The 26,591-nt window shown below is 32.8% G+C and overlaps 4 protein-coding genes and 1 pseudogene across 4 annotated transcripts; 3 read left to right on the top strand and 2 right to left on the bottom strand.

The window, feature by feature from the left end:
• The first annotated feature begins 2,976 nt into the window (after nucleotides 1-2,976).
• LOC127260500 (aspartic proteinase CDR1-like) lies at nucleotides 2,977-4,346 on the top strand. Its single transcript, XM_051288235.1, has one exon. It carries the CDS (start codon nucleotides 2,977-2,979, stop codon nucleotides 4,264-4,266), a length of 1,290 nt encoding a protein of 429 aa, XP_051144192.1. The 3' UTR covers nucleotides 4,267-4,346.
• A 1,005-nt stretch (nucleotides 4,347-5,351) lies between these two features.
• On the top strand, nucleotides 5,352-8,262 carry LOC127260668 (pentatricopeptide repeat-containing protein At3g03580). Its single transcript, XM_051288517.1, has one exon. The coding sequence runs from the start codon at nucleotides 5,367-5,369 to the stop codon at nucleotides 7,998-8,000; it is 2,634 nt and encodes an 877-aa protein (XP_051144474.1). The 5' UTR covers nucleotides 5,352-5,366; the 3' UTR covers nucleotides 8,001-8,262.
• Nucleotides 8,263-9,012: 750 nt separating this feature from the next.
• Nucleotides 9,013-10,336, bottom strand: LOC127260509 (aspartic proteinase CDR1-like; annotated as a pseudogene).
• A 3,925-nt stretch (nucleotides 10,337-14,261) lies between these two features.
• LOC127262987 (cell division control protein 2 homolog A-like) lies at nucleotides 14,262-17,423 on the top strand. Its single transcript, XM_051291890.1, has 9 exons — nucleotides 14,262-14,316; nucleotides 14,695-14,730; nucleotides 14,825-15,009; nucleotides 15,528-15,657; nucleotides 15,963-16,133; nucleotides 16,426-16,586; nucleotides 16,662-16,737; nucleotides 16,874-16,951; nucleotides 17,040-17,423. The coding sequence occupies exons 1-9, from the start codon at nucleotides 14,287-14,289 to the stop codon at nucleotides 17,139-17,141; spliced, it is 969 nt and encodes a 322-aa protein (XP_051147847.1). The 5' UTR covers nucleotides 14,262-14,286; the 3' UTR covers nucleotides 17,142-17,423.
• Nucleotides 17,424-21,070: 3,647 nt separating this feature from the next.
• LOC127262967 (uncharacterized) lies at nucleotides 21,071-25,008 on the bottom strand. The gene is made up of 9 exons (XM_051291851.1): nucleotides 24,973-25,008; nucleotides 24,419-24,457; nucleotides 24,143-24,324; nucleotides 23,331-23,460; nucleotides 22,745-22,915; nucleotides 22,269-22,429; nucleotides 22,120-22,195; nucleotides 21,619-21,693; nucleotides 21,071-21,530 (listed from the first exon to the last, which is right to left on the bottom strand). Exons 2-9 carry the CDS (start codon nucleotides 24,446-24,448, stop codon nucleotides 21,411-21,413), a joined length of 945 nt encoding a protein of 314 aa, XP_051147808.1. The 5' UTR covers nucleotides 24,449-24,457; nucleotides 24,973-25,008; the 3' UTR covers nucleotides 21,071-21,410.
• Between the last annotated feature and the right edge of the window lie 1,583 nt (nucleotides 25,009-26,591).

Here is a 26,591-nt window from a genome sequence, read left to right on the forward strand (position 1 = left end):
ATCTACCAAATTTCATATAATCTTACATTAAAAAAATATTTTCAAACCAGAACACAAAACAAACACACCCTCCATGACTAGTTCGATGACAATTATAGAATCATAGTGTAAAAACATTATTTTGGTGATGGGTTGGTCAGATTGCGGTATGTTTGTTCTCTCTCTACCTATATTTTTTAATTACTATTGCATCGTTAATTACTTCATATACACAGTTCGATTATTTATAAATATATAAGTATTTTGTATTTAAACCAAAATTGATCAAATATCTAAAACCGTTAAATGTCTTTCAACCTAAAGATTAGGTTAACCGAAAATTCAGTCAACAAAAAATATTTGCATTATTTGAAAACAATTCAATAAAATTATAAAAATTCATATTAACCAAAAATATTCTCATTCAAACTTAATCGAACCAAACTACAATTATATTTATATTTAACCGTTTAAATATAGTAATATAAATATAAATAATATTTAATTTATATAATATAACCATTAATATACATTTTTAAATATAATAATATAAATAAATTTAGCTCGATTCAGTTCATTGAAAAATAATATAAAAAAAAATGAGTATAAAATTGACGGACAGAAGGAGTAATAATAATATAAATAAACTATTATTTTCCCTTATGTTGATTTTTATATAAGATCAAATATAGATAAAACTCAGACAAAAAAAAAAAAAAAAGATAAAACTCTACATAATTAAATGTCGACCATTTCAATATTTTCCGTTTCATTGATCCTTTCGACAAGGCAAGGCAAAAGAGGATTGTTTTCTATCATTTTTTTGTGACGAAAATACATTAAAGATAATAATAAAAAAAAGAATTGACAAACAAAATTATGTGGTTCATCGACGAAAACGTTGGCTACGTCCACGAGACAGAAGATGAATAATCTTATTACAATTTCAGAATGCTAACATGCAAAAATTTACATCATAATGAGTATTTATAATAACTCAAATCAAACATAGCTGGCTGAATTCAAGGCATCCCAACATTTTTCGAACCTGTACAAATCAGCAAAATGACAAACAAATATCGAAACGCCGTATTCAAATAATTCCAACATCATTCAAAGCAAGTTACATTACTCGATAAAGAGACTATATTTGTACATTATTTTCTTGTGAAACACTCCCCATTATAATTTCATTTTGACTCTACTCCCCATCTTTATTCAATCTCAATCTTTACAAATTATAGCACGTCACTTGCAATTTTGGATTGAAAATTACTTTGAAAGTAATTGCTGATTTTCAACCATGAAATCCCTATCAAAGCCAAAGTATTTTCTTTAATATGATCCCACATGAAGAACATCAAGAAAAGTTGGATATTGTTATTCCACACTCACAATCAAGAAATCTGCCCTTTTGGAAAAAAATAGCAAAAAATGATGTGCATAGACAGCTCTATTTACACAACCCCATTAACATTTTTTTTAAAAAAATTTTATTTTTTAAAATTAAATTGAGAAGTAGTGGTTTTACAATATACTCTCTCATAGAGAAAAATACACAGTGTGTTCATTTTGTGTTTTTAAATGAATGTGTAATTATATTAGGTGTGAGAATCATGTCGATAATATAAAAAATACTATTATTTTATGTTAAATTGTTGACTCTTGTGCATAAATAAAATATCACTCTATTTGTCCGCCTCTAAGATCATATTTACCTTTTGCGTCATTGTACTTAACATTAAAAATATCCTTATATTTGTCTAATTTTTTTTTATAATGTCCTTTTATTAATATTATAAGACACTAATAGAAGTATTTTTGATTTTTTTTTAATTGGTATCACGTTTTGATATAATAATTAGTATTTAAAAATGAACACGCAAAAAGTAAATAAGACTCTTAAAGTCCGACGGAGATAGTATGAATTTGTTCGCACATTTTCTTTTTCCGACAGGATTCCAATGTATATATATTATTCTCTAAAAAATATCAATATTTAATATAAAATATTATTTTTATATTATCGATATAATTTCCTATACTTTACATAAAAAAAAAAAACTCAAATCAAAACACTGAATAAACAAACCCTATATATGTTATATACATTGTGTTAAAATATATATGTAATATTTTTATAATATTTATAGGGAATCATGTCACAAAAAAAAAAAAAAAGTTGGGTAAACAAGTTATGTGTATTTATTTCAAATTAAAACAAACACACCTACACCTTTGAAATAATTAAAAATATAATTTTGAAAAAGAGTTTTTATTTTGTACACGAACCTAATTATTTTATTTATAAAAAATTTAGGTTATGTTTCACTATATACTTTAGTTTGAGTATTTCAATAATAAAATTTTTGAACTAAAATAATTATGGGATATATACTATTTATCTAATATTAATCAACAAATGTAGAACCCAATATTTTATGAAAATATTATATTTATTATGATTATTTGTTCTTTTTGGTAATTGGGTTCTATATTTTTAGTTTTATATATTTCATTTTTAGTTTTACAAATATTCTGGAAATGAAATTCAATATTCTAATATGGCTTTATAAAGTAAATATATATGCTTTCAATATATTATTAATACACATTCAAACAGATTTATAGTATGTAGACTTATATACTTTAAGAAAAAAAATAATATCAAAGAAAATTTAATTTATATCTAAAGTAAATAAAGGGAAAATAAAAAATAAAAAATCCAGATATAGTGAATCATAATCACCCTTTTAGGCAAAACAATCTTTTAAAATTTTCTTAAAAAATCGAACCTTTGTGCCTGTAATTCAATGCAGAGTTTCTTCACGCATCCAAATTCACACCTCTGGTAATCTTCAATTATTTTTATTTTCCCATTTCAAGAATCACATTTCCTCAATATATATATATATATATCCATTATCAGATTTCCTTCATTACAAAAACCTTAAAATTTCACCAAACACAAACTCAAAACACATACAAGAAACTTCCATGGCAGCAAAACCCTCAACCAAAGCCCTAACCCTAATCTTCCTCATCTTCCTGTCCAATCTTAATTTCAACGAAGCCGCAGGTTTCAGCGTCGATCTCATCCACCGCGACGCCTTCCTCTCCGATTCTCCGGCCAACTCCTCCGATCGATTTCTCCATGTTCGAAATGCTCTGCGTCGTTCACACGGCCGTGTTCGATCAAAAGCCTCCGCCGACGTCCTTCCCGACAAGGGCGCGTATGTAATGAAATTCTCCGTCGGAACGCCGCCGTTGGAGACAGCGGCCATCGCCGACACCGGCAGCGATCTGACGTGGATTCAGTGCAAACCTTGCAGATTATGCTTCCCGCAGAACATCCCACTCTTCGACCCTAAACGCTCCTCCTCTTACAAAACCGTTCCCTGCAATTCCGACACGTGTCGAATCGCCGATCTTCAGACAGCCTGCAACGGCCGGACCTGCACCTACTCCGTCCAGTACGGCGACCGGTCGTTCAGCAGAGGCGACCTCGGCACCGACACGATTAAGCTCGGCGACACGTCGGTCCCCAATATCGTCGTCGGCTGCGGCCACTTCGACCAGGGCTCGTTCGGCTCCGGCACGGCGGGGATCGTTGGGCTCGGCGGCGGAAAGACATCTCTGATAACGCAGCTCGGGAAGAAGATCGAACACAAGTTTTCTTACTGCCTCGTACCGTTATTCAGCGAGGGTAGTAAGAAATCATCGAAGCTCAATTTCGGTCAAAACGCCGTCGTTTCAGGCGCCGGAGTGATTACAACTCCGATAATCCCCAAATCGCCGGAGACCTTCTACTACCTGGATCTGAAAGGGATGACGGTGGGGAATCAACGGCTGGATCTGGTTCCATCCAACGGCTCAAAAGAAGGGGAAGATTCCGGCGCCGGAAACATAATCATCGACTCCGGCACGACGCTGACGTACATTCCGACTGAATTTTACGGTCAGGTGAGGCAATCTGTGAAGCGGCAAATGAAGCTGAAGGAGATTATGGATCCGGCGGGGCAGCTGGACCTGTGCTTTGAGCTGAGGGAGGGGGAGGAGGCGGCGGTGCCGGCGATGGCGGCGCATTTCCGGGGGGCGGATGTGGAGCTGAAGGCGGTGAATACTTTTGTGCAGACGAGCGAGAGGAGTTTGTGTCTCGCGTTTGCGGAAGCTTCGGGTCTCGCCATTTATGGGAATATTGCGCAGGGGAATTTTCTGGTGGGGTATGACTTGCAGAAGAAAACGGTGTCGTTTAAGCCCACCGACTGTGCCGCCGGCGGCAAGTGATATATATATTTATATGTATATGTATATGTGTGTGTGCTGCTGAGAATTAGGGTTTTATTCCCTGTCGCTTTAAGTTGTGTATTGCGTGAAATTGATTGGTGGCCAGGAATGGGAGATGGCGTGGATTTAATAATAATAATAATAATATTGTTGATGAATTATATGCATGCAAATTAATTGTAAGGATGGGAAATTGAGTACCTTTATGTTAAATTATAAATATGGAAAATTGCGGGACTATGACCAAAATTCAGTAATATTTTATGTAATCTAAATAATCCATCCTGTCTTATCCAAATGTTGCAATTTTTTATTTTTTTTTATTTTAGTATGTTCTAAAATAAGGTTATTATTTTTTAATTTACGAATTATGAATATAGTAGAAATAAAATAGAAATGACTAAAATAACTTTATTAGTACGTGTGTGATATAAAGATAATGATATTTGTATAATATATTGTAAGTTGTAAGAGTATTTGTAATGTTAGGTAGATAACACAGTTACTAAAAAAGAAAATTGATACTTTGTTATGGGACGGACTAAAAAAATAAATACTTTGTTATGAGAGAGAGTATAAATTTTCGAACCAAATTAAGGGTGAGTTTATTTTATATTTTGATTTGAAAGAATATTTTTTAATATTAAGTAAAATAAAAATAAATATGTGTAGTCTTCTAATTTTTATTCCTCTGTCCCTTAACAATCTATCCATTTTTTCATTTTGGTATCCGTCCCATAACAAAGTATCCGTTTCCTTTTTTTTTTTTTTTTTTTTTTTTTTTAAGTAATTGTACTATCTACCTAACATTACAAATACCCTTTTAATTTATAATATATTACACAAATATCATTACATTTATATCATACAATACTAATAGGGGTTAATTTAGTCTTTTTAGTTTTATTTTTACTTTATTCCAATATAATACTAATATTTTTAAATTTGGGTGAAAAAACAAATGGATAGATAGATTGGGGAAGAAGGCCGTACAAAAATATGTGTTAAAAGTTCTTTGGAACAAAAGAACAAAGTCAACATCAAAACCTATATGAACTACCAACAATTAGAACAGTTGCGTTGGTTCCATTCCAATTCCAATGAATGCTGTGAAAATCAGAGAAATCTACACTTCAATCTCCAAACACTTATCATCAACATCAAGCAAGAGAGATCTCCAGCAAATCCACTGCCTCCTAATCGCTTTTGGTTTCTACAATTCTCCATTTTTCGCAGGCAAATTAATCTCTAAGTACTCCCAATTCAAGGATCCAAGTTCATGTTTATCAATTTTTCGAAGAAATTCTCTGACGAGGAATGCATATCTGTGGAATACGATTATTAGGGCAATGATCCACAACGGATTTCACTCAAAAGCTTTAGAGTTCTACGCGGAAATGGGGAGACTGGAGGTGCCGCCTGATAAGTACACATTTCCTTCGGTGATCAATGCGTGCGGAAGTTTGATGGATTTCCAGAGAGGAAGGGAAATCCATGAGCATGTCTTGCAGTCCGGATTTGAATCCGATTTATTCATAAACAATGCGTTGATGGATATGTGCTCACGGTGTAATGAATTGGGGTATGCCCGAAAGGTGTTCGACGAAATGCCTCTTAGAGATATTGTTTCTTGGAACAGTTTGATTTCGGGGTTCACTGCAAATGGATGTTTTCTGGAAGCTCTGGAAGTTTACAATCGAATGCGTATGGAGGGATTCGTGCCCGATTCCTTTTCGTTTTCGAGCGCCCTTTTGGCTTGTGGTGGAATTGGGGAGGTTGAAGAAGGTGAGGTGATTCACGGATTAGTCGAAAAGCTCGGAGTTTGTCACGACGTTGTTGTAAGTAATGGATTGCTTTCGATGTATTTAAAGTTCAACATGTTAGATGTTTCCCAGAAAATATTTGATGAGATGGTTTGTAGAGACGACGTTACTTGGAATACGATGATATGCGGATTTTGTGAGTCGGGATTGCACGAAGAGTCTGTAAGGTTGTTTATGAAAATGGTGGGTCGATTTGAACCGGATATGTTGACAATCACGGCAGTTCTTCGTGGTTGTACTCACATCGAAGATTTGAAGTTGGGAAGATTCATGCACGGCTATATGGTTAGTAATGGGTATGAGTGCGACACCCTGGCTGGCAATATCCTTATCAATATGTACGCCAAATGCGGCGATTTATTGCAGTCGAGGAAAGTTTTCGACAGCATGAAAACCCGGGACTTGGTGTCATGGAACACGCTTCTTAACGGTTATGTCGAAAGTAGGTTTTATGAGGAAGCGATGGCGACGCACAAAAGAATGCGGATGCATTTCCAGCCCGATTTCGTCACTTATTTGACGCTTCTTTCGATTTCTACCGATACAGAGGCGCTCCACTGTGATGTAATAAAACGAGGATTCGAACACACTCAGATTGTCGGAAATGCTATTCTTGATGCGTATGCCAAACGTGGCGAAACAGGGGTATCGTTGAAACAGTTCGAAAGCATGAAAACACGGGATATAGTTACGTGGAATTCTATCATCGCATCGTCTGGCCATTCCGAGGATCGTAGTGTCGGGTTCAAGATTCTTCGCCGGATGAGAGATGAAGGAGTCGCGCCGGACGTACCTACGTTCTTGAGCGCTCTGCCTTTGTGTTCTTATCTCGTCGCGAAACGACAGGGGAAGGAGATGCACGGCAGCATTTTGCGATTAGGTTTTGATTTCTCCACTCCGGTTGGGAATGCTTTGATCGAAATGTATTCCAACACCGGATGTTTGAGAAGCTCGATAACGGTGTTCAAAGAGATGAAGGCCCGGGATTTAGTTTCGTGGACGGCGATTATTTCGGCGTACGGAATGTATGGCGAAGGAAGAAAAGCGCTTGAAGCTTTCGAATGTATGAAGTTATCCGGTATCGTTCCCGATCACATTTCCTTTCTGTCGATTATCTACGCCTGTAGCCATTCCGGTCTAGTCGAAGAGGGAAAATCTCATTTCGAGGAAATGAAGAGAGTTTACAAAATCGAGCCGCAGATCGAACATTATGCTTGTGTCGTCGATCTATTGTCGCGCTCGGGGCATCTCCGCGAGGCTGAAGATTTCATCCTCTCGATGCCTACGAAGCCCAACGCGAGCATTTGGGGCGCGCTATTAAGCGCGTGCCGCGTGACCCAAGACACGGAAATAATCGACCGCGTGGCACGGAATGTTCTTCGACTAAATCCAAACGATCCAGGCTACCACATCTTGGCATTGAACGCGTACGCGGCAATTGGGAAGAGGGATCAAGTGCAACGGATTCGAATCTCGTTAAACGACAAAGGGCTCAAGAAAATCCCGGGATGCAGCTGGATCGAGATTCAAAATAAGGTCTATTATTTCGGAGCTGGGGATCGATCTTTTGAACAATGTAGAGAAGTTATCGAGCATTTGGATGCGCTGTCGGGTTTGATGGCAAAGGAAGGATATGTTCCTGACGTGAAATTTGTTTTCCACGACGTCGACGAGGATGAGAAGCTCGCCATGCTTTGCGGGCATAGCGAAAGGCTTGCGATCGCTTTTGGCTTGTTGCGCACAAAGGCGGGTACGCCGTTGTTGGTGATGAAGAATCTTCGGGTTTGTGGGGATTGCCATACTGTCGTCAAGTATATATCGAAAATCGCGTGCCGGGAAATATTGGTCCGGGATTCGAATCGTTTCCATCGTTTTGAAGATGGGAAATGTAGCTGTAGAGATCATTGGTGATGGAGAATCTATCCCTATATATGTTTAGTCGGTTCTTGATGACTAGATCTGTAAACGAGTTGAACAGAGCTGAGCTTGTCATGTTTGAATTTGGACTCAGTTCGTTAAGGATTAGAGCTCTATTCGTTCGTTAAGAGATACGAGTTGAAATTTTGTTTGAGCTCAACTCGTTAAAAATTTGAGCTCTGTTTGTTCGTTAAGAGATACGAACTGAAATTTTGTTTGAGCTCGACTCTGTTAAGAATTCGAGTTCTGTTCGTTTGTTAAGAAATACGAGCTGGATTTTTGTTTGAGCTTAGCTCATATAACACCTTTTTTTTTTATTAATGGTCGGCTTGGCTCGGTTTGTTAAGAGATATTTTATTTTATTTATTTAATTTTTTTTAAAAAATATAAATTCAGTTAATAATAATTATAATTTTTATTAATAAATTTCAATAGAAAATAGAACGAAATATAATATTTATAAAGATATATATAAATATTAATTATAAAATTACTAATTTAATTTTTCTAACAAATATCGAACGTTCGCGAACAAGCTCGAGCTTGTTCGTGAATATAACGAGCCAAAATTTGTGTTTATGTTCGGCTCGTTTAGCTTAACGAATGAGCTCTTAGTGAGTCGAACCGACACAAGTTAGCGAAGTGTTCGTTTATATTACCGGTCTAGTGATGACAATAATGTGATTTAAAAATTATAAAGGAGTTTAATGCAATTATTCTTTACCGTATTTTTTAATAAACTAAAGAATCTTATGCAATTTCTAAATTACATAAGAATATGATGCCGAAATTTTTAAATCATAGAATTATAAGCATTTTTACATTATTATTATTATTATTATTATTATTATATAATGCACGTCATAGATGTCCCATTACTGGCCACCAATCACCCATTACTGGCCACCAATCAATTTCACGCAATACACAAAGCAACAGGGAATAAAACCCTAAAATTCTCAGCAGCACACACACATATACATATAAATATATATATATATATATATCACTTGCCGCCGCCGGCACAGTCGGCAGGCTTAAACGACACCGTTTTCTTCTGCAAGTCATATCCCACCAGAAAATTCCCCTGCGCAATACTCCCGTAAATGGCGCCATGCCGGAGACCTGGAGATCTTGCAAAAGCCAGACACAAACTCCTCTCGCTCGTCTGCACAAAAAAATTCTTCGGCTTCAGCCCCACATCCGCCCCCCGGAAATGCGCCGTCATCGCCGGAAAAGACACAGTCGCCCCCACTCTCGACCTAAAGCACAGATCCAGGACCCCCCCTGGATCTAAAGTCCCCGGCAGCTCCATTTCCCTCCTCACAGCTCGCTTCACCTGAGAATAAAATCTCGCCGGAAAATACGCCAGCACCGTGCCGGAGTCGATAATTATGTTCCCGCCGGCGTCAGATTCCTCCCGCTGTTTTGAGCCGTTGGATGCTGAGTACGGATGCAAATCCAGCCGTTGATTCCCCACCGTCATCCCTTTCAGGTCTAGCGTGTAGAAGGTCTCCGGCAATTTGGGGATGATCGGAGTGGTAATTACTCCGGCGCCTGAAACGACGGCGTTTTGACCGAAATTGAGTTTCGACGAATTCTTACTACCCTCGCTGAATAACGGTACGAGGCAGTAAGAAAACTTGTGTTCGATCTTCTTCCCGAGCTGTCTTATCAGCGACGGCTTTCCTCCGCCGAGCCCGACGATCCCCGCCGAGCCCAGCCCGAACGTGCCGTGGGCGTGATCGGCGCAGCCGATGATGAAATTGGGGAGTGACGTGTCGCTGATTTTGATCGTGTCGGTGGCGATTTCGCCTTTGCTGACTGACAGGTCGCCGTACTGGACGCCATAGCCGCAGGTGTTGTTTTTACAGGGAGCTCGCATGTTTCCGATTTGTCTGCACGTGTCGGAATTGCAGGGGGCGGTAATGTACGAGGAGGAGAGATTGGGGTCGAAGAAGGGGGAGTCTTGTCGGAAGCATTTGGAGCAAGGTTTGCACTGTATCCACGTCAGGTCGCTGCCGGTGTCGACGGTGGCCGCCGTCGGGAACAGGCGGCGTTCCGACGGAGAATTTCATTACATAGTCGCCCTTGTCGACAACGACGTCGGCGAAGAATTTTGATTGAACACGGCCGTGTGAACGCCGCAGAGCATTTCGAACATGGAGAAATCGATCGGAGGAGTTCGCCGGAAAATCGGAGAGGAAGGTGTCGCGGTGGAAGAGATCGACGCTGAAACCTGCGGCTTCGTTGAGATTAAGATTGAACAGGAAGATGAGGAAGATTAGGGTCAGGGATTTGGTTGAAGGTTTTGAGGGTTTTGCTGCCATGGAGGTTTCTTGTATGTGTTTGGGGAATTTAAGGTTCTATTAATCAGGGAACTTTGATAATGGATATATATATATATATATATATATTGAGGAAATATGAGCTTAAAATGGGAAAATAAAAATAATTGAAGATTACCAGAGGTGTGAATTTGGATGCGTGTGGAGAAACTCTACTTGCATCGAAGTGCATGCATAAAGATTGGATTTTTAAAGATGATGGTAGGTTGTCTGTTTCGAGAGGTTTGGATTTTGGATTGAGATTTTAATAGTAAACAATTTTAATTGGAATAGATATACAATCTTATGTTTTAATGTAAAATTAATTTTTAATATAATATAAAAAAATAATAATAATTTTTTGATTTAATATTTTTGGAAAGAATATTTAACTGTAAATAATGGAAATATTTCAAAATCCTTGAAACAAAGACATCCTAACAAGTTTTGTCTTATTGGATATTTTTTTCCCCTTTATTTACTTTAGATATAAATTAAATTTTCTTTAATTATTTTTGAAAGTGTAAATCTAAGTACTATCTAAGTCTAATTGTAGTCTTGGATCATATAATGACTTGTAATATAAGTAGAACAAGATAAACCATCACCTTTAACTTTGTATCACCTTTAACTTTGTACTAATGATCTTAAGATCAAAAGAACTTTTGAATTTCATTTCAAGAATATTGATAAGAATATCAGTGAAATATAAAAAAATAAAAAATGTAGAACCCAATTGCCACAGAAAAATAATAAAAAATAGTACTTTCTCTGTCCCAAATTAAGGTGCAACATTTACTTTTAACACGAGTTTTTAGGTGGGTAATATTAAATAAGATAATTTAGAAATTAGGTGATCTGATTGAGAGAGAAATATATATTTTATTTTTTTATTTGGACGATATGAGGGGATAAAGTGGGAGATATAAATATAATTAATTATTTCCTATTTTAAAAATATTGCAGAGTATTTAAGACATACCAAAAAAGAAATATTGCAGGGTGTTTGGGACGGAGGGAGTATAATATTTATATAAGTATATGCAGAAGATAAATTATATAGATAGTTTAATGATATATATTATTTTGATTCAAAAATTTATTATTAAAAACTCAAACTTCATTAAAGGAGTATTATTTTGTCTTAGTTTGCAGGATACTATGTTCGGCAATGATTTACCGGACCTTATAAAAAAACAATAACAATAACAATAAAACAACAAAAAATAAAACACAAATTGAGTAGTAATAAAATATTTATTTTTAATTTTTTAATAAATTATTATATAAATAGATATTAATAAAATTCATATTAAATAAATGTATAAGTCTTCAAATCATTTTTAAAATTAATAATTAGATAGTGTTGATAAAAGGAAAATATTAATGGGTTTATTTTATATGGATGTAAATATAATTATCTTATAATTTTGTACTATATGTTTATACTTCTTTTGTAAAGATTACAAGTGTGTTCTTTTTCCTAAAAATGACACACATATTTTCTCTATTAAAAAATTAATATATTACATAACATTTATTTTTATATTACTTATATAATTTCATATACTTAAAAAAAAAATATTTTTATTTTACAAAAACCAAATACATCCCATATCATAACATTTGAAATAAAACAACTCATTTGTTGGACCATTATTATTGTCTTTTATTATAATTTATATACTTATATATATATATATTATACTCCATCAATCCCATAACAAAGTATCAATTTCTTTTTTTTTTAACTTTACTATCTACCTAATATTATAAATACTCTTACAATTTATAATATATTACACAAATGTCATTACTTTTATATCACACATACTAATAAAGTTATTTTCATCATTTCTACTTTATTCCTGCTTACATCCCAATATAATACTAATATTTTTAAAACTACGTGCAAAAAATAAATTGATATTTAGTTATGAGACGGATGAAGTATTTGTATTATATTAATATAAAGTATATGCTATTACTTCATATTGTATATTTTCTTTGGCGGCTATTAATGTACTGACAAGTCAAATCAACATCATATTAATTTAACTAAGTTAGCATATTAACTTGAAATAATTAATATTTTATAATAAAACAAATAACATACTGTGATATATATAGAAACATGTGTTGTGTTGGTTATATATTATGTTGAAATCAACATATATTAGGACACGGCGAATTATATAACGTTATGTGATATATACAGTATTAATATTTGTTGTGTGGATTATATATTATATTGTGTTGTATAATTTGCTTATTGTCATAGTGTTCTAAAATTAATATATATTATGTTACATGTAATTACATAGTATACTTTCAAAATATCTTCGTTAATGTTTGCAGACAAGACTCGTGTCCGTTCGTTAAAAATTCGAACTCGTTCGTATTATTCAAATTCAGTTTGTTCAGAAATTTTAATATTCGAGTTCGTGTTCAGGCTCTCGTTTAGATAACTATAATATTTTATTTTTTAATTTATATATATAATATTCTATTTATTTATTTCAAATAATAATTTTATATATTTATTTTCGAATTAATATACTTATTATTTAGTTTTTATATATTAAAAATTTTATATATTTATTTTTTAACAAACGTACGTGAACAAGGCTCAGGCTAGTTCGTTAACAAAATGAGCATGTTTATATTGTTCGGCTTGATTTGTTTATATTCACAAACGAATTCAAACCAAGTTTTTATAAAAATTCATATAAAAATTATTATTATTATTATTTAAAAATTACTGTTAAATATGACAATATTTATTCACAAATTTTTTTTCTTAATAAAATTATCTTTTATTTATCATTTTTCATAATTAATTCACTCTTTTATTTTTACTCCTAATACACAATCTCATCTAGATCAATTTATCCAATTTTTTTTTACTCTATTCGGCATGAATTGTCTGTTATCAAATATAAAAATTAATTCCTATTCAATTTTTTATTTTTTATTTTTTATTTTTTTTTATCATTTTTATGAAATTTTATTCTCTATATCGAACACGCCTTACTCTATGTCAATAGTTTCATTTATTATTATTATTATTTTTTTTTCATTTTGTTACACTTCATTAATCTTAGATTTTGTTAAATCAAATAATAATTTCAATAAAAAATTTATTTTAGTTAAATACAAACCCAAAATCCAATCTCCAATCAACACACCCTAAATATGGATGACGATCTGACCGTTACAATTATAGGTTGACGGTTATTTATTTATTTTATTATTATTTTTATTACCGTTTCTTTAAAAATAAAATTAATTTTGGCTCCATTTTGTTTTCACATTGTTCGATTTGAGTTTTCCGCAGAGAAGGTAAGTAGTCTCTCTCTCTCGCTATCCCCAATTTTTGATGCGATTCGTTTGGATTCCATTGGTGACGCCAGCTTTGGATGCTTGATTGTCTTTCGTATTCTGGATGTTGATGTATTTTAGTATCTTTTTTTTTTTTTTTTTTTTTTTTTTTTTTTTTTTTTCATTTCGGAATTTTGTTTTAGTTCTTTCTCTGGATAATCAGGATTTGTGCACTGTGTGAATGCATCGTTTTTGCTTAATTGAAAGTTCAGGCGGTGAGAAGATTACGCTGATAATCAGTTCGATATGATTTCGTATAGTTTTTTGGAAGTTCGAACAGTTAACGAATTTGAAATTGAAGCTGAATTGCGTCGTTCAATGATCTGAAAGTGCAGTTCCTTTAATGGCTGTTTGGCTAAATAAGTAGTGTTTCAAAGATTCTTGAATTTTCTTTGCTGTATACATTCTTTCCTTTAAAGATTTTCTTTAATTTCCATTTCATTTTATATCCCATTTTGATTTCATTTGTGTGCTGTTGTTGATCTGTTACTGTTTCTGGTTCCTTCTGTCCAGAAACTAAATTCATAGTTATTTGTTTATTTATTCAATTTTATTTCCTGTAGCCGATTGCTATGAATCCTCCAATGGTCACATTCACTACGGTTAGTATTTACCTATTGTACTACTGAATCATTTTGATTCTTTTATGCCTTTTCTCTAACTTGTGTAATTGTGATCACCTTTATGTTATTCTGTTTGAATTTGATACTGAAGTGTCATTCATTGATCAGAAAATTTGTGGAGTTCTATTCGTTTATTCTGATAATTACAGTTCCATTAAAGCCTAACTTGAATTGAAAAGGGTATTTGGGTTGATCTTCAATGGCCTCTTTGGCTAACTAAGGAATTCATGTTTCAAAGATTTTCTTCAATTTCCATTTTATTTTCTGTCATTCTGATTTCCTTTGTGTGCTTAAGTTGATCTGTTTCCAGTTCCTTCTGTCAAGAAACTAATTTTATTTATTTTTTATTTCCTGTAGCCGACTACAAATCCTCCTGTGGACGCAGTCAGGAGGGTTAGCATTTACCTTTTGTACTATGGAATCATTTTGATTCTTTTATGTGTTTTTTCTAACTTTTGTAATCTGTGATCATCTTCATGTTCTTTAGTATGAACTTCTTGATCTAGTTGGAGAAGGTAGAAATGGAGAGGTCTATAAGGCCGTGGACCTGAAACTTACGAGGCTTTTTGCCATTAAGATAATTCCTTTCCATAATAAAGAGTCTGGTTTTCCATCTGATGTCATGAGAAAAATAGCTTTGATGGCGGAGTTGGAACATAACAACGTTATCAGGTGATAACAGGGTTAAGATAATTTCTTTTCATAACAAAGAGTAATGGTTTTCTCATGTATTTGGTTGATAGTAGCACTGTCCACTCCATCTTTCATTTCTTTCGTTAGTAGAATAGTGATCATTCAATTAAATTCTATCATAAAACATGTCGAGAAGTGATTGATCTGAAAGAATTTTCATATGAACTGAGATGATGAAATTTTACTTAAAAGTGCATTTAAGCATTACTGCAAAATCAGAAGCAGGCAATGAAAAGTCTTGATTCTTTGCTTGTATTCATTACATAGTTTATCCATTACTTGGTTTTTGTTAACAGAAGCAAGAACTTAACTACTTGATAGATAGACATGTCTTACTATCAATAACTACACATTTTGTTGCTCGATATCATTCAAATTTGTGTAGGAATCGTTTTTGTCCATTTTAGTTAATCATACAAACAGGGAATTTCATTACATTTGCTGTTGAAAAGAAAGACTCCAGCAAATGTAGTAAATTTGTGGGTTTTGGTGATCAGGATACATACTGTGGAAAGGCTGCCAGGCTATTCATATGGCTGTAGACTTGTTATGGAGTACGGAGAATCGAACCTTTCCAGGTACATCGTAGAGCATGCGAAAAGAGGAATACCTCCAGAAAAGGCAAAAGTGAGTCATTTCTTTTTTGCCCTGAAGAATGCTCTTTTTTATTTCGACAAGCATTATCTAATGAAATATTGATCATCTGCGGCGATCAACATGCTTTCATGATCGTAATTTAGCATGTGCTAGTTATTGTTATTATACTTTTTTAATTGATAGAGGACAATTATTCATCCAAATTTCTGTAAACTTTCGTGTGGATTTTAATGTATTGTTGTTTCCATGATAATCACACATAGTTCATTTATAAGAATGCAGAAATTTGTTCTTTATGACTACTTCACAGTTATCATTGTTTTCTTTTCTTGCAGCTATTTCTTTTGCAGATACTTCAAGGTCTCAAGCATTGTCATTCTCGAAAAGTTATGCATCGAAATCTGAGACCTGCAAACATACTACTAACTGCCAACGAAGTAATAAAGCTATCTGGTTTTGGTAGCAGCGACGCATTTGATGTTCCTAATCTACAAAATAATCACAATGTATGTTCACATCTCTCTTTCACTTGCATTTATATCGAAAATCATGTTACTTGTTTTCCAGAGATCCACAATTTTTTCGAACAATTTCTTAATGACTGTAGAAATGCATGAGTACTAGACAGTACATTTTACCTTTATTATCGCAGCAGCTGTTTCAGAACTCGATTATATTGGATTTTCTTGAACAATACTGAAACTTTTTCTGTATTTCACGAAATTCTGCCTACTGAAAAATTTATTATGCTAAAAACCAAAATGTGAAAAATGAAACACCGACTCTTGTCGTGTTTAGGTTGGAATTCTTCGGTACAGGGCACCTGAAATGCTGCTTGCTCTGCCGTACACCAATTTGGTCGATATCTGGGCTGTGGGTTGTGTTTTCGCTGAGCTTGTGGCATCAAAACCTCTGTTTGATGGAACTTCAAATCCTGCTGTAATGATGAGCATAGGCAGGTTGAATTCAGTCGATTAAATTCTTCGATTTTTCCTCGGAAAGGTTAGAGCTGAGTTTTGGCCTTTTTTCTGAAGCATATTTGGAGTGCCGACTCCGGCAGATCTTAAGGGAGCCTCGTCATATTTTGACAACAAGCTTGGATTATATGAGGTAACAGAAACTCTTATCATTGAATCAAGCAAGTCTTTTTCTAAAATTCTAATTTCATATCACAGATCATAACTGTTCTTCGTGTGTACTATATAATCCAATCCATATGCTTCTTTTTTTTCCCTGTTGGGAATAGCCAAAAAATGTCGAACCCAGGATAAGCCTTGCCCGTCTTGTTCCAAACCTCTCGAGAAAAGGACTCGACCTTCTACAGGTAACTTTGAGTCTTTCTTCCTCATTGGTACCGGAAATTTGAATTCAAATAAATAACCAACTATTCGAGCTTTTCTTGGCTTCTGCAGAAGATGCTGTGCATTAATCCGTGTAGAAGGATTACTGCTGCCAATGCTCTGCGGCATCCATTTTTCAAAGATTTGCACGCAGAACGCGCGAGGACTCCTTAAGATCAGTTACAAAAGGTAACAAAAATATAAGAATCGAACCCTCTTTTTGGCCTTATGTGTTTTTTTTTTCTTTGGCTTAGGATGCACTTCAGAACTAAGTGTACACACTATCTCGAATGTGCAGTATATCTCTTTTAGCTTCTTTTCTTACAGTTGTCGTTACGACAAATAGATCTTAAGATCTGTTAAATGTAGGTAGACGATTTCTTACATTCTATGAACTCTTTCGGAATTTGGAATTATGCTGAGGTAAAAAATGCTCACAATTTAATATCAGATCGACTATATAGCTAGCTAATTGTTTGCTTTATTATTCGTACATATTTCTGCTCATGGAAATTGAACATAATATGAGATTATGATTCATCCAAACAAGAAAGATAATTTCCTCAAAGCGCACTCGAAGAATAGTAGATCTCGCTATAAGAATATTTTGATCTGTTTTTTAATAATTTATTGTATTATTAATTGTGTTTATTCTATCAAAAATTAATTTTTATAGTTGTAATCGTATATGATATATGTACATATATATTTAATAGGAGTATGGTCTATTATTGAGCTATTGGATGTGCTATGTGGTTTTGATGGTCAAGGGAGGATATGTCCCCGACATAAATTTTTTTTTTGCACGATATTGACGAGGATGAGAAGCTCAACATGCTCCGTGGGCATAGTGAAACTTGCGGTTGCTTTTGATTTTTGCGTACAAAAATAGGTACGCCATTATTAACAAAGAATCTTCGGGTTGCCACACCGTCACAAAGTATAAATCGAAAATCATGTATCTATCCCTGTGTACAAAGGAAACCTTACGCTTTCTATCGAGGAAATTCTTCTATAAGTTTCAACATTTCAAAAGCCTTTTTTTCCAGTGATAAGTGAATTATGACGGCGCGTTTGGTTGGTATATATATTTAGTTTTTCTATTTGAATGTGATGTTTTGTAAGAGAGAATGATATACTTTTTTGTAAAGAATCGTAAAAGATAAATAATTAAAGTATTAAGAAAATTATTTCCAAGAGAACATACCATGAGTTTTCAAACTTGTTATTGTAAAAATATTTGAATTTTAAGATACATAATTAGATTTTGTTAATATTTAATTTATTAATTTTATATTTCATTTTATTTGTTGTTATATATTATAGGATGTGCATTTATTCATTTTTTTTTTAATGTTTAGAATGTTGTACTCCCTGCATCCACAATCTAATGTCCTACTTTTTCTATTTGGGACGTTAACAACTATTGTCCTATTTCTTTTTTAAAACACAAATTTTATATTTTTACCTTTAATTCATTTATTACTTCTAATATCTACTGTACACTTAAGGGTAAATTTGTCCATTCATAACAAAAAGACAGTCACTTAAAAAACCGTGCAAATATACTTTAGGACAATAGAAAATGGACGGAGGGAGTATTATTTTTCTATATTTTTTAAAGCATTCTATTTAATGTCTTTATTTCCGTAGATATTTTAATTATATATGTTATATTTATTTGAATGTATACAATACTCATATTTCATACTTCATTTATTATTTTTAAAATATACTCATCATCCAAACTTATTCTTATTTTTTTTTCATTTAAATTTATTTCCGTTTTTCTTTTTAGTAAAAAAATACCATTTATTTATTTTCTTTAAAATCCGTGTTCGATCAAATAAGCATAAAATTGGATGATGGAGGAAGCATTAATTATACATAAGCTAGTGCACAACACAATTTACAAGCTAGTATAAAAGTACATGATCTATATTATTATAATTATAATTTTCTACCCGAAATCAAGAGCGAATAGAAGAAGTATATGAGCAGAGTGTGTAATGTGTTCAATCTGTTGAGGTACAATCCTAAAATCTTACTCCCTCCGTCCCAGATACCGTGTCTGCTATACTATAGACACGATATTTTAGTATGAATGTAATTAGTAGATAATTAAGAATATATTAGTGAAAATAATTATCCTATAATATAAATAATTATAAATTAAGATTAAGATAACTAATTAGTTTAATTAAAATTAAAAAAAATAAAATTTAAAAATTTAAAATGAGAATAAATGTGTAATCATTTTCCGAAAGTGACATGTTACGTGGGACGGATAAAAACGGCAACGTGGACATGGTATCTGGGACGGAGGGAGTAATAATTTTTATTTTTCGACTGGATTAATCATAATCCCATTTTATGTTTCACTGCCATGAACATAAATATGTAAGAATAAACCAATTATACAACTAGCTATGTAATTTGCAAGCTATTAAATTTGATTAAGAGTTTAACCAGAGCGCAACCAATTAGTTATATAGTTGATCTGATATTAAATTGTGAGCATTATAAATGTAAGAAATCATCTACCTACAGTTAACAGATCTTAAGAGCTATTTGTCGAACGACAACTGTAAGAAAAGAAGCTAAGAGAGATGTACTGCACATTCGAGATAGTGTGTACACTTAGTTCTGAAGTGAATCCTAAGCAAAAAAAAAACACATAAGGCCAAAAGAGGGTTCGATTCTTATTTTTTTGTTACCTTTTGTAACTGATCTTTAGGATTCCTCGCGCGTTCTGCTTACAAATCGTTGAAAAATGGATGCCGCAGAGCATTGGCAGCAGTAATCCTTCTACACGGAATAATGCACAGCATCTTCCGTAGAAGCCAAGAAAAGCTCGAATGGTTGGCTATTTATTTGAATTCAAATTTCCGGTACCAACGGAGAATAAAGACTCAAAGTTACCTGTAGAAGGTCGAGTCCTTTTTTCGGGAGGTTGGGAACAAGACGTGCAAGGCTTACCTTGGGTTCGACTTTTGTTGGCTATTTCCAACAGTGAAAGAAAAGAAGCGTATGGATTATACAGAAGTGACAAAAATAAGTACGATCTGAAAATTCGGTCCGAATCTGGCAAAAAAAAAAAAATCGTGCTTAGGTCTAAAAAAATAGGCTCGAATTTTTTCGGGCCGTGCTCAAGCCTATAAAGGTCAGACCGTGCATTTGTCAAAAAAAATAAGTGGTATTTATAAAAAAATAATTTTATTTTTATATGTATGAATATGAATGGCATGTTAGTACTCCATTGGCACGCTGCGTTATTGTAAAAACATTTGAATTTTAAAGTACATAATTACCGTTCAATTTATTTTTTGTATATTTCATTTGATTTGTTGTTGTATATTATAGGACATGCATTTATTCATCCTTTTTTTTTAAATAAAATAAAATAAAATAAAATAAATTTTTGAATGCATTATTTTAATTATTTTTCTAAAACATTCTATTTTATATCTTTATTACCATGAATATTTTTATTATATTTGTTACATTTATTTAAACTTGTACAATACTTTTATGCACAAAAAATTTCATACTTTATTTATTATTTCTAAAATATATTTCATCAGTCTCAACTAATTTGTCCATTTTAGCTGAAAAATGGAGTTTTAAGTATTACGATAATCAGTAAGTAATTAATAAGTATATTAATAAAAATAATTATAGATTAATATTAAAATGACTAAATAGTTTAATTAAAATAAAAAAAATTATAAATTTTGAAAATATGATTAATTCTGTTATAATTATATTTCAAAAAAGAAAAAGATAAATTAAGTGGAATGGACAAAATAGAAAAAATAACAAATTATGTGAGACGGAGTAAGCATTAATTATAGATACACAAATAACTTATGTCGCTAGTATAAAAGTACATAATCTATATTGTTATAACTTTCTACCCGAAATCAAGCACGAATAGAAGAAGTATAAGGGCTATTAATCCGAGTGTGTAATGTGTTCAAACTGTTGAGTACAATCCTAAAATGTTTATAATATATTTTTTTTCTCGTCGGGATGAATTATATTCCATTTATGTTTCATTGCCATGGACAGAAATATGTAAGAATAAACCAACAGTCCAATTATCTATATAGTTTGCAAGCTATTAAGTTCGGTTGAGAATTTACCCAGACCTCAAACAATTAAGTATATAGTTGATCTAATATTAAATCGTGAGCATTATAAATGTAAGAAACAATCTACCCGCAGTGAGCTAATCTTATTAGAGCTATTTGTCGTAACGGCAGCTGTAAGAAAAGAGACATACTGCACATTTGAGAACGATAGTGGGTACACTTAGTTCATACTAAGTAAAATATCACAAAAGGCGAAAAGGGGGTTCGGTTCTTGTTTTTTTATTACGTACCTGTTGTCCGAAGCTGGAATATATGCACTTTGATTTTCATATGATGGAGTGAAGGATGTTTAAGAATTTAGTTCGAGGATTCTGCGGGCAAACGTTTGCGTAAAGAAATTTCTGAAATATGGATGCACCAGCGCGTTCGCAGCAGTAATCCTTCTACATGGATTAATGCAAAGCATCCTCTGTAGAAGCCGAAAACTCGAAAGGTAAGGCTATTTATTTGAATTCAAATTTTCGAGTACCAACAAAGATGAAATACTCAATAGTTACCTCTAGAAGGTCGAGTCCTTGCTCCGAGAGGATGGGAACAAGACGTGCAAGGCTTCTCCGGTATTTAATGGTTGGCTGTTCCAAAGAGGGAAAGAAAAAGAAGCATATGGATTATATAGTACATTCCAAGAACAATTATGATCTGTGATATAAAGTAAAAACTATTTTTTGTAGTCCCGTATGTAACATTCTTTATCATTTTAGAATCTAACTAGACTCTATATTAGATTAATCCCATAACTAAAAAATTTAAGCAGAAATGATCCTTAAATATTGTCCACTTGTCATCTACACAATCTCCGACGTGCCACAAACGCTGTCATGTCAGCAACTCCGATGCCTGAGGATCATTTCTGTCATTTTTTTCTATAATTGTGGGACTAAATCAATACGAGATCGAACTACGGTTCAAAAATGATAAGGGTCGTGTACGGGACTAAAAGAAAAATACCCCTTATATAAAATTAGAATATTAGGAAAAACTAAAAAAGATTGTGTTACCTCCTCTATTGCAAGCGTGTTGAGAAAATATGATGAGGCTCCCTTAAAATCTGTCTCAGTCGGCACGCCAAATATGCTTCAGAAGAAAGGCCAAAACTCAGCGAAACTTTTGAAATAAAAATAGTAGAATTCAATTGATTGAATTTAACCTGAATATGCTCCTCAGTACAGCAGTATTTGAAGTTCCATCAAACAGAGGTTTTAATGTCAGAAGCTCAACAAAAATACAACCGACAGCCCAGATATCGACCAAATTAGTGTATGGCAGACCAAGCAGCATTTCAGGTGCCCTGTACCGAAGAGTTCCAACCTAAACACAGCAAGAGCTAATGTTTCATTTTTCGCTTTTGGTTTTTAGCATAAGAAATTTTCAGTAGGCATTATTTTTTGTAATAAAGAAAAAGTTTCAGAGAAACTGTATTGTTAGAGAAAATGCAAAGTTCAATATAATCAGAGGTTCCGAAACAGATGCTGCCATAATAAATTGTAGATAAAATGTACCTCTAGTACTCTGATGCACTTCTACAGGCGTTAAGAAATTGTTTGAAAAAATTGTGGATTTATGGAAAACAAGTAACATAATTTTCGATATAAATGCAAGTGAAAGAGAGAGATGTAAACATACATTGTGATTATTTTGTAGACTAGGAACATCAAATGCGGCGCTGCTACCGAAAGCAGCTAGCTTTATTACTCCATCGGCAGTTAGTAGTATATTTGCAGGTTTCAGATTTCGATGCATAACTTTTCTAGAGTGACAATAGTTGAGACCTTTCAGTATCTGCATAAGAAATAGCTGCAAGAAAAGAAAACAATGATAACTATGACGTAGTTCATATAGAATAAATTCCTGCATTCTTAGGAATGAACAATAATACATTAAAATCGAGTTGAAAGTTCACAGGAATTTGGATGAATAAGCATCCTCTATTAATTGAAGTAAAAAGGTACAACAACGATAACTACCACATACTAAATTATGATGAAAGCATGCTGTGGAGTGTTTATACGGAGAATACAAATTTTCCGAGAGATCACTGGAGATATATCATGATCAAATCACAGATGTCATAGGCAATACAAGAAGTTGCTCGGAAAGAACTACGTATATTAATTAAGTTTAACATAATACAAATTTTGATAAATTTTTCTTTAGATAAAGCTTGTCTAAATAAAGTAGAACATTCTTCAGGGCAAAAACTATGACCCACTTTTGCCTGTTGGGGACATATTCCGCTCTTCGCATTCTCTCTGATGTACCTGGAAAGGTTAGAGCTTGCGAACTCCATAATAAGCTTACAGCCATATGAATAGTCTTCCAGCTTTTCCACAGTAAGTAGCCTGATCACCGAAACCCACGTAAATATAATACATCTTCTGGAGTCTCCCTTTTTAACGGAAAATGTAATGAAATTCCCTGTTTGTATGATTGACTACTACGGATAAAAATGACTCCTACTCCATTTTGAACGATATAGGGCAAAAAAGTGTATAGCTATTGATAGTAAGACATGCATGTTCATCGGGTTGTTAAGTTCTTGCTTCTGTTAACAACAATTGATACAAATGATTGCTCCATAAATAATCTTAGACTCACTCTGGTGGAAAACTATGTAACGAATTCACGCAGTATTGTCTTACATTCACTTTAAGTTAAATTTCATCATCTCAGTTCATATTCAAATTCATTCAGATCAATGACTTCTCGACATGTTCTGTGATATAATTAAGTTGAATGATCACTATTCTTCAAAACAATCTCTCTACTTAAATAGTACTCGACGCATCCACTAACGAAATAAATGAAAGACGGAAAAAGACAGTCTATCAATCAGAATCTAATTTCTATTGCCATTATCTAAGTTATAAGTGGAACATTAGTTCTGCTCATGAGCCTAATTTCATAGGTATGCAAGCGGTAACTAGTAGGCTAAGGAAGAAATATTGATAAGAATCATACACTGAAATTGTGCTTGTGCTAATGCTATTATCGACCAAATACATGAGAAATGAGAAATATCACCTGACGACGTTTTTATGTTCCAACTCCTCCATCAAAGAGATTTTACTCATGACGTCAGATGGAAAAGCATTCTCTTTATCATAAAAAGGAATTATCTTAACGGCAACAATCGAATTAATCTCACTCTGGGCCTTATAGACCTCTCCATTTCTACCTTCTCCAACTAGATCAAGAAGTTCATACTGAAGAACATGAAGATGATCACAGATTACAAAAGTTAGAGAAAACACATAAAAGAATCAGAACGATTCTGTAGTACAAAAGGTATATGCTAACCCTCCGGAGTGCGTTCATAGGAGGACCCATAGCAATCGGCTACAGAAAGAAAAATAAAAAATTAAAAAACTGAATTTAGTTTCTGCACAGAAGGAACGGGAAACAGAGCAACTTAGGCACATAGAGGAAATCAGAGTGGCATAGAAAATAAAATGGAGATTGAAGAAAATCTTGAAGGGAAAACAATATATACAGCAACGAAAATTGAAAAAACCTCTGAATTTCAATTCAAGTTCGCCCTTAATGGAACTGTAATTATCAAAATAAAATTATTGAGTAGAACTCCTCCCACAACTTCAGATCAATGATTTACACTTCAGCGTCAAATACAAATTTGCTAACTGTTCGAACTTCCAAAAAACTATACGAAATCATATTGAACTAATTATCTGCGTAATCCTTTCACAAATTTAACTTGAAATTGAGTGGCTATAATCATCTCAACGCCTGAACTTTCAATTAAGCAAAAACGATTCATTCACAGTGCATAAATCCAAATTATCCAGAGAAAGAAGTAAAATAACATTCCGAAATGAAAAAAAAAAAACAGATACCAAAATACATAAACATCGAGAGAATACGAAACACAATCAAGCAAGCATCTGATGGAATCGCATCAAAAATTGGAGAGAGAGAGAGAGAGAGAGAGGGATTACTTACCTTCTTTGCGGGAAACTCAAATCAAACAATGTGAAACCAAAATGGAGCCAAAATTAATTTTATTTTGAAACACGTAACTAAATCGAACCGTCAAAATAAATAAATAAACAAATAAATAGTACAAGAGTATTATTTCAATTTCTTCAAAAATTGGAAACAAATAGGCTTTGTTTATATAGAAACTTTTGGAAGTTTTTGAAAATTTGAAAAAAAAAAAGGTAAAAAATTAGTATTTAATTTGATATTTCGTGAAAGAAAAAATATATTTGATTTAATATTTTTTTAAAAATAAAATAAAAACGTTAGATGAAGTAAATAATCTACTCACCTAATAATTTAAGCTTTTAAAGATACACATCATTTTTATTTATCTACAATCGAGATTCAACGAATACAAATAAACACAAGACGTTACCTATTTTATTTTTGGGAATGACTACTGTACAATTCCATACCGATAGCCTCAATCTGTACATGAAAATGTAATATATTACTCCATTCATTTCGTAACAAAGTATTCATTTTTTTTTTTATTTTAGTCCGTCTCATAACAAAGTATTTATTTTTTTGTTAGTAACTGTACTATCTACCTAATATTACAAATATCCTTACAACTTACAATATATTACATAAATGTCATTATCTTTATATTATACTATACTAATAAAGTTATTTTAGTCATTTTTACTTTATTCCTACTACATCCAAATATAATACTAATATTTCTAAAATTACGTGCAAAAAACAAATATATACCTAGTTATGAGACGAAGGAAGTATGTATTTTCTCTTTGTATTATTATAGATACAATTATTTTATATACTCCCTCCGTCCCATAACAAAGTATCCATTTTTCCATTTTAGTCTGTCACGTAACAAAAACAAAAGTATCTATTTTTTTTTTTTTTAATTAACTGTTACTATCTACCTAACATTACAAATACCCTTACAACTTACAATATATTACACATATGCCATTACCTTTATATCACACATACTAACAAGATTATTTTAGTCATTTATACTTTATTCCTACTATATCCCAATATAATACTAATATTTTTAAAACTACGTGCAAAAAGCAAATGAATACTTCTTTTCGGGACGGAGAGAAAATAGTAAAAACTGATTAATATTTTAACTAACTAATAAAATATTATTATTTTTTAATTTATTATAAAATTTAAATAAACTTTCTTGATTTGGGACGAAGAGAGTGTATGTCTCTGATGTTAATGTCATATATTTTGAGATTAATTATAATATGTATCGTGTCCTATATTTTGCATTGTCAATTATATTAGGGGGACAATAGTACCTAACTAATGTTCTTTATTATGATTATTTTTCATATTAATAAACTTTTTTAAAATTGCACAATTTTTATTTTTATTAGTCATCAACATGATCTTTAGTCCTCATTAAGTTAGGATGAGAAGTTTATTTGAAACACACTTTATATTTATATTAATGGAAGTAAATTTCATGAAGTAAATAAAATACAAAATATAA

Source organism: Andrographis paniculata, unplaced genomic scaffold (assembly GCF_009805555.1).
Source record: "Andrographis paniculata isolate CXL003 unplaced genomic scaffold, ASM980555v1 Contig15END, whole genome shotgun sequence".
Lineage (NCBI taxonomy): Eukaryota > Viridiplantae > Streptophyta > Magnoliopsida > Lamiales > Acanthaceae > Andrographis > Andrographis paniculata.

Bases quoted from the DNA above. Each gene is read 5' to 3' on its own strand.
- LOC127262967 (XM_051291851.1), bottom strand. From the start codon at position 24,448: ATGGGTCCTCCTATGAACGCACTCCGGAGG. The intron at 22,430-22,744 runs GTATGTTTACAT...TGCTGTGTTTAG, and splicing joins GTCTACAAAATAATCACAAT to GTTGGAACTCTTCGGTACAG. The intron at 22,196-22,268 runs GTTAAATTCAAT...TTTCTTCTGAAG, and splicing joins GTACTGAGGAGCATATTCAG to CATATTTGGCGTGCCGACTG.
- LOC127260668 (XM_051288517.1), top strand. From the start codon at position 5,367: ATGAATGCTGTGAAAATCAGAGAAATCTACACTTCAATCTCCAAACAC.
- LOC127262987 (XM_051291890.1), top strand. From the start codon at position 14,287: ATGAATCCTCCAATGGTCACATTCACTACG. The intron at 16,587-16,661 runs GTTGAATTCAGT...TTTTTTCTGAAG, and splicing joins GTAATGATGAGCATAGGCAG to CATATTTGGAGTGCCGACTC. The intron at 16,738-16,873 runs GTAACAGAAACT...TGTTGGGAATAG, and splicing joins ACAAGCTTGGATTATATGAG to CCAAAAAATGTCGAACCCAG.
- LOC127260500 (XM_051288235.1), top strand. From the start codon at position 2,977: ATGGCAGCAAAACCCTCAACCAAAGCCCTAACCCTAATCTTCCTCATC.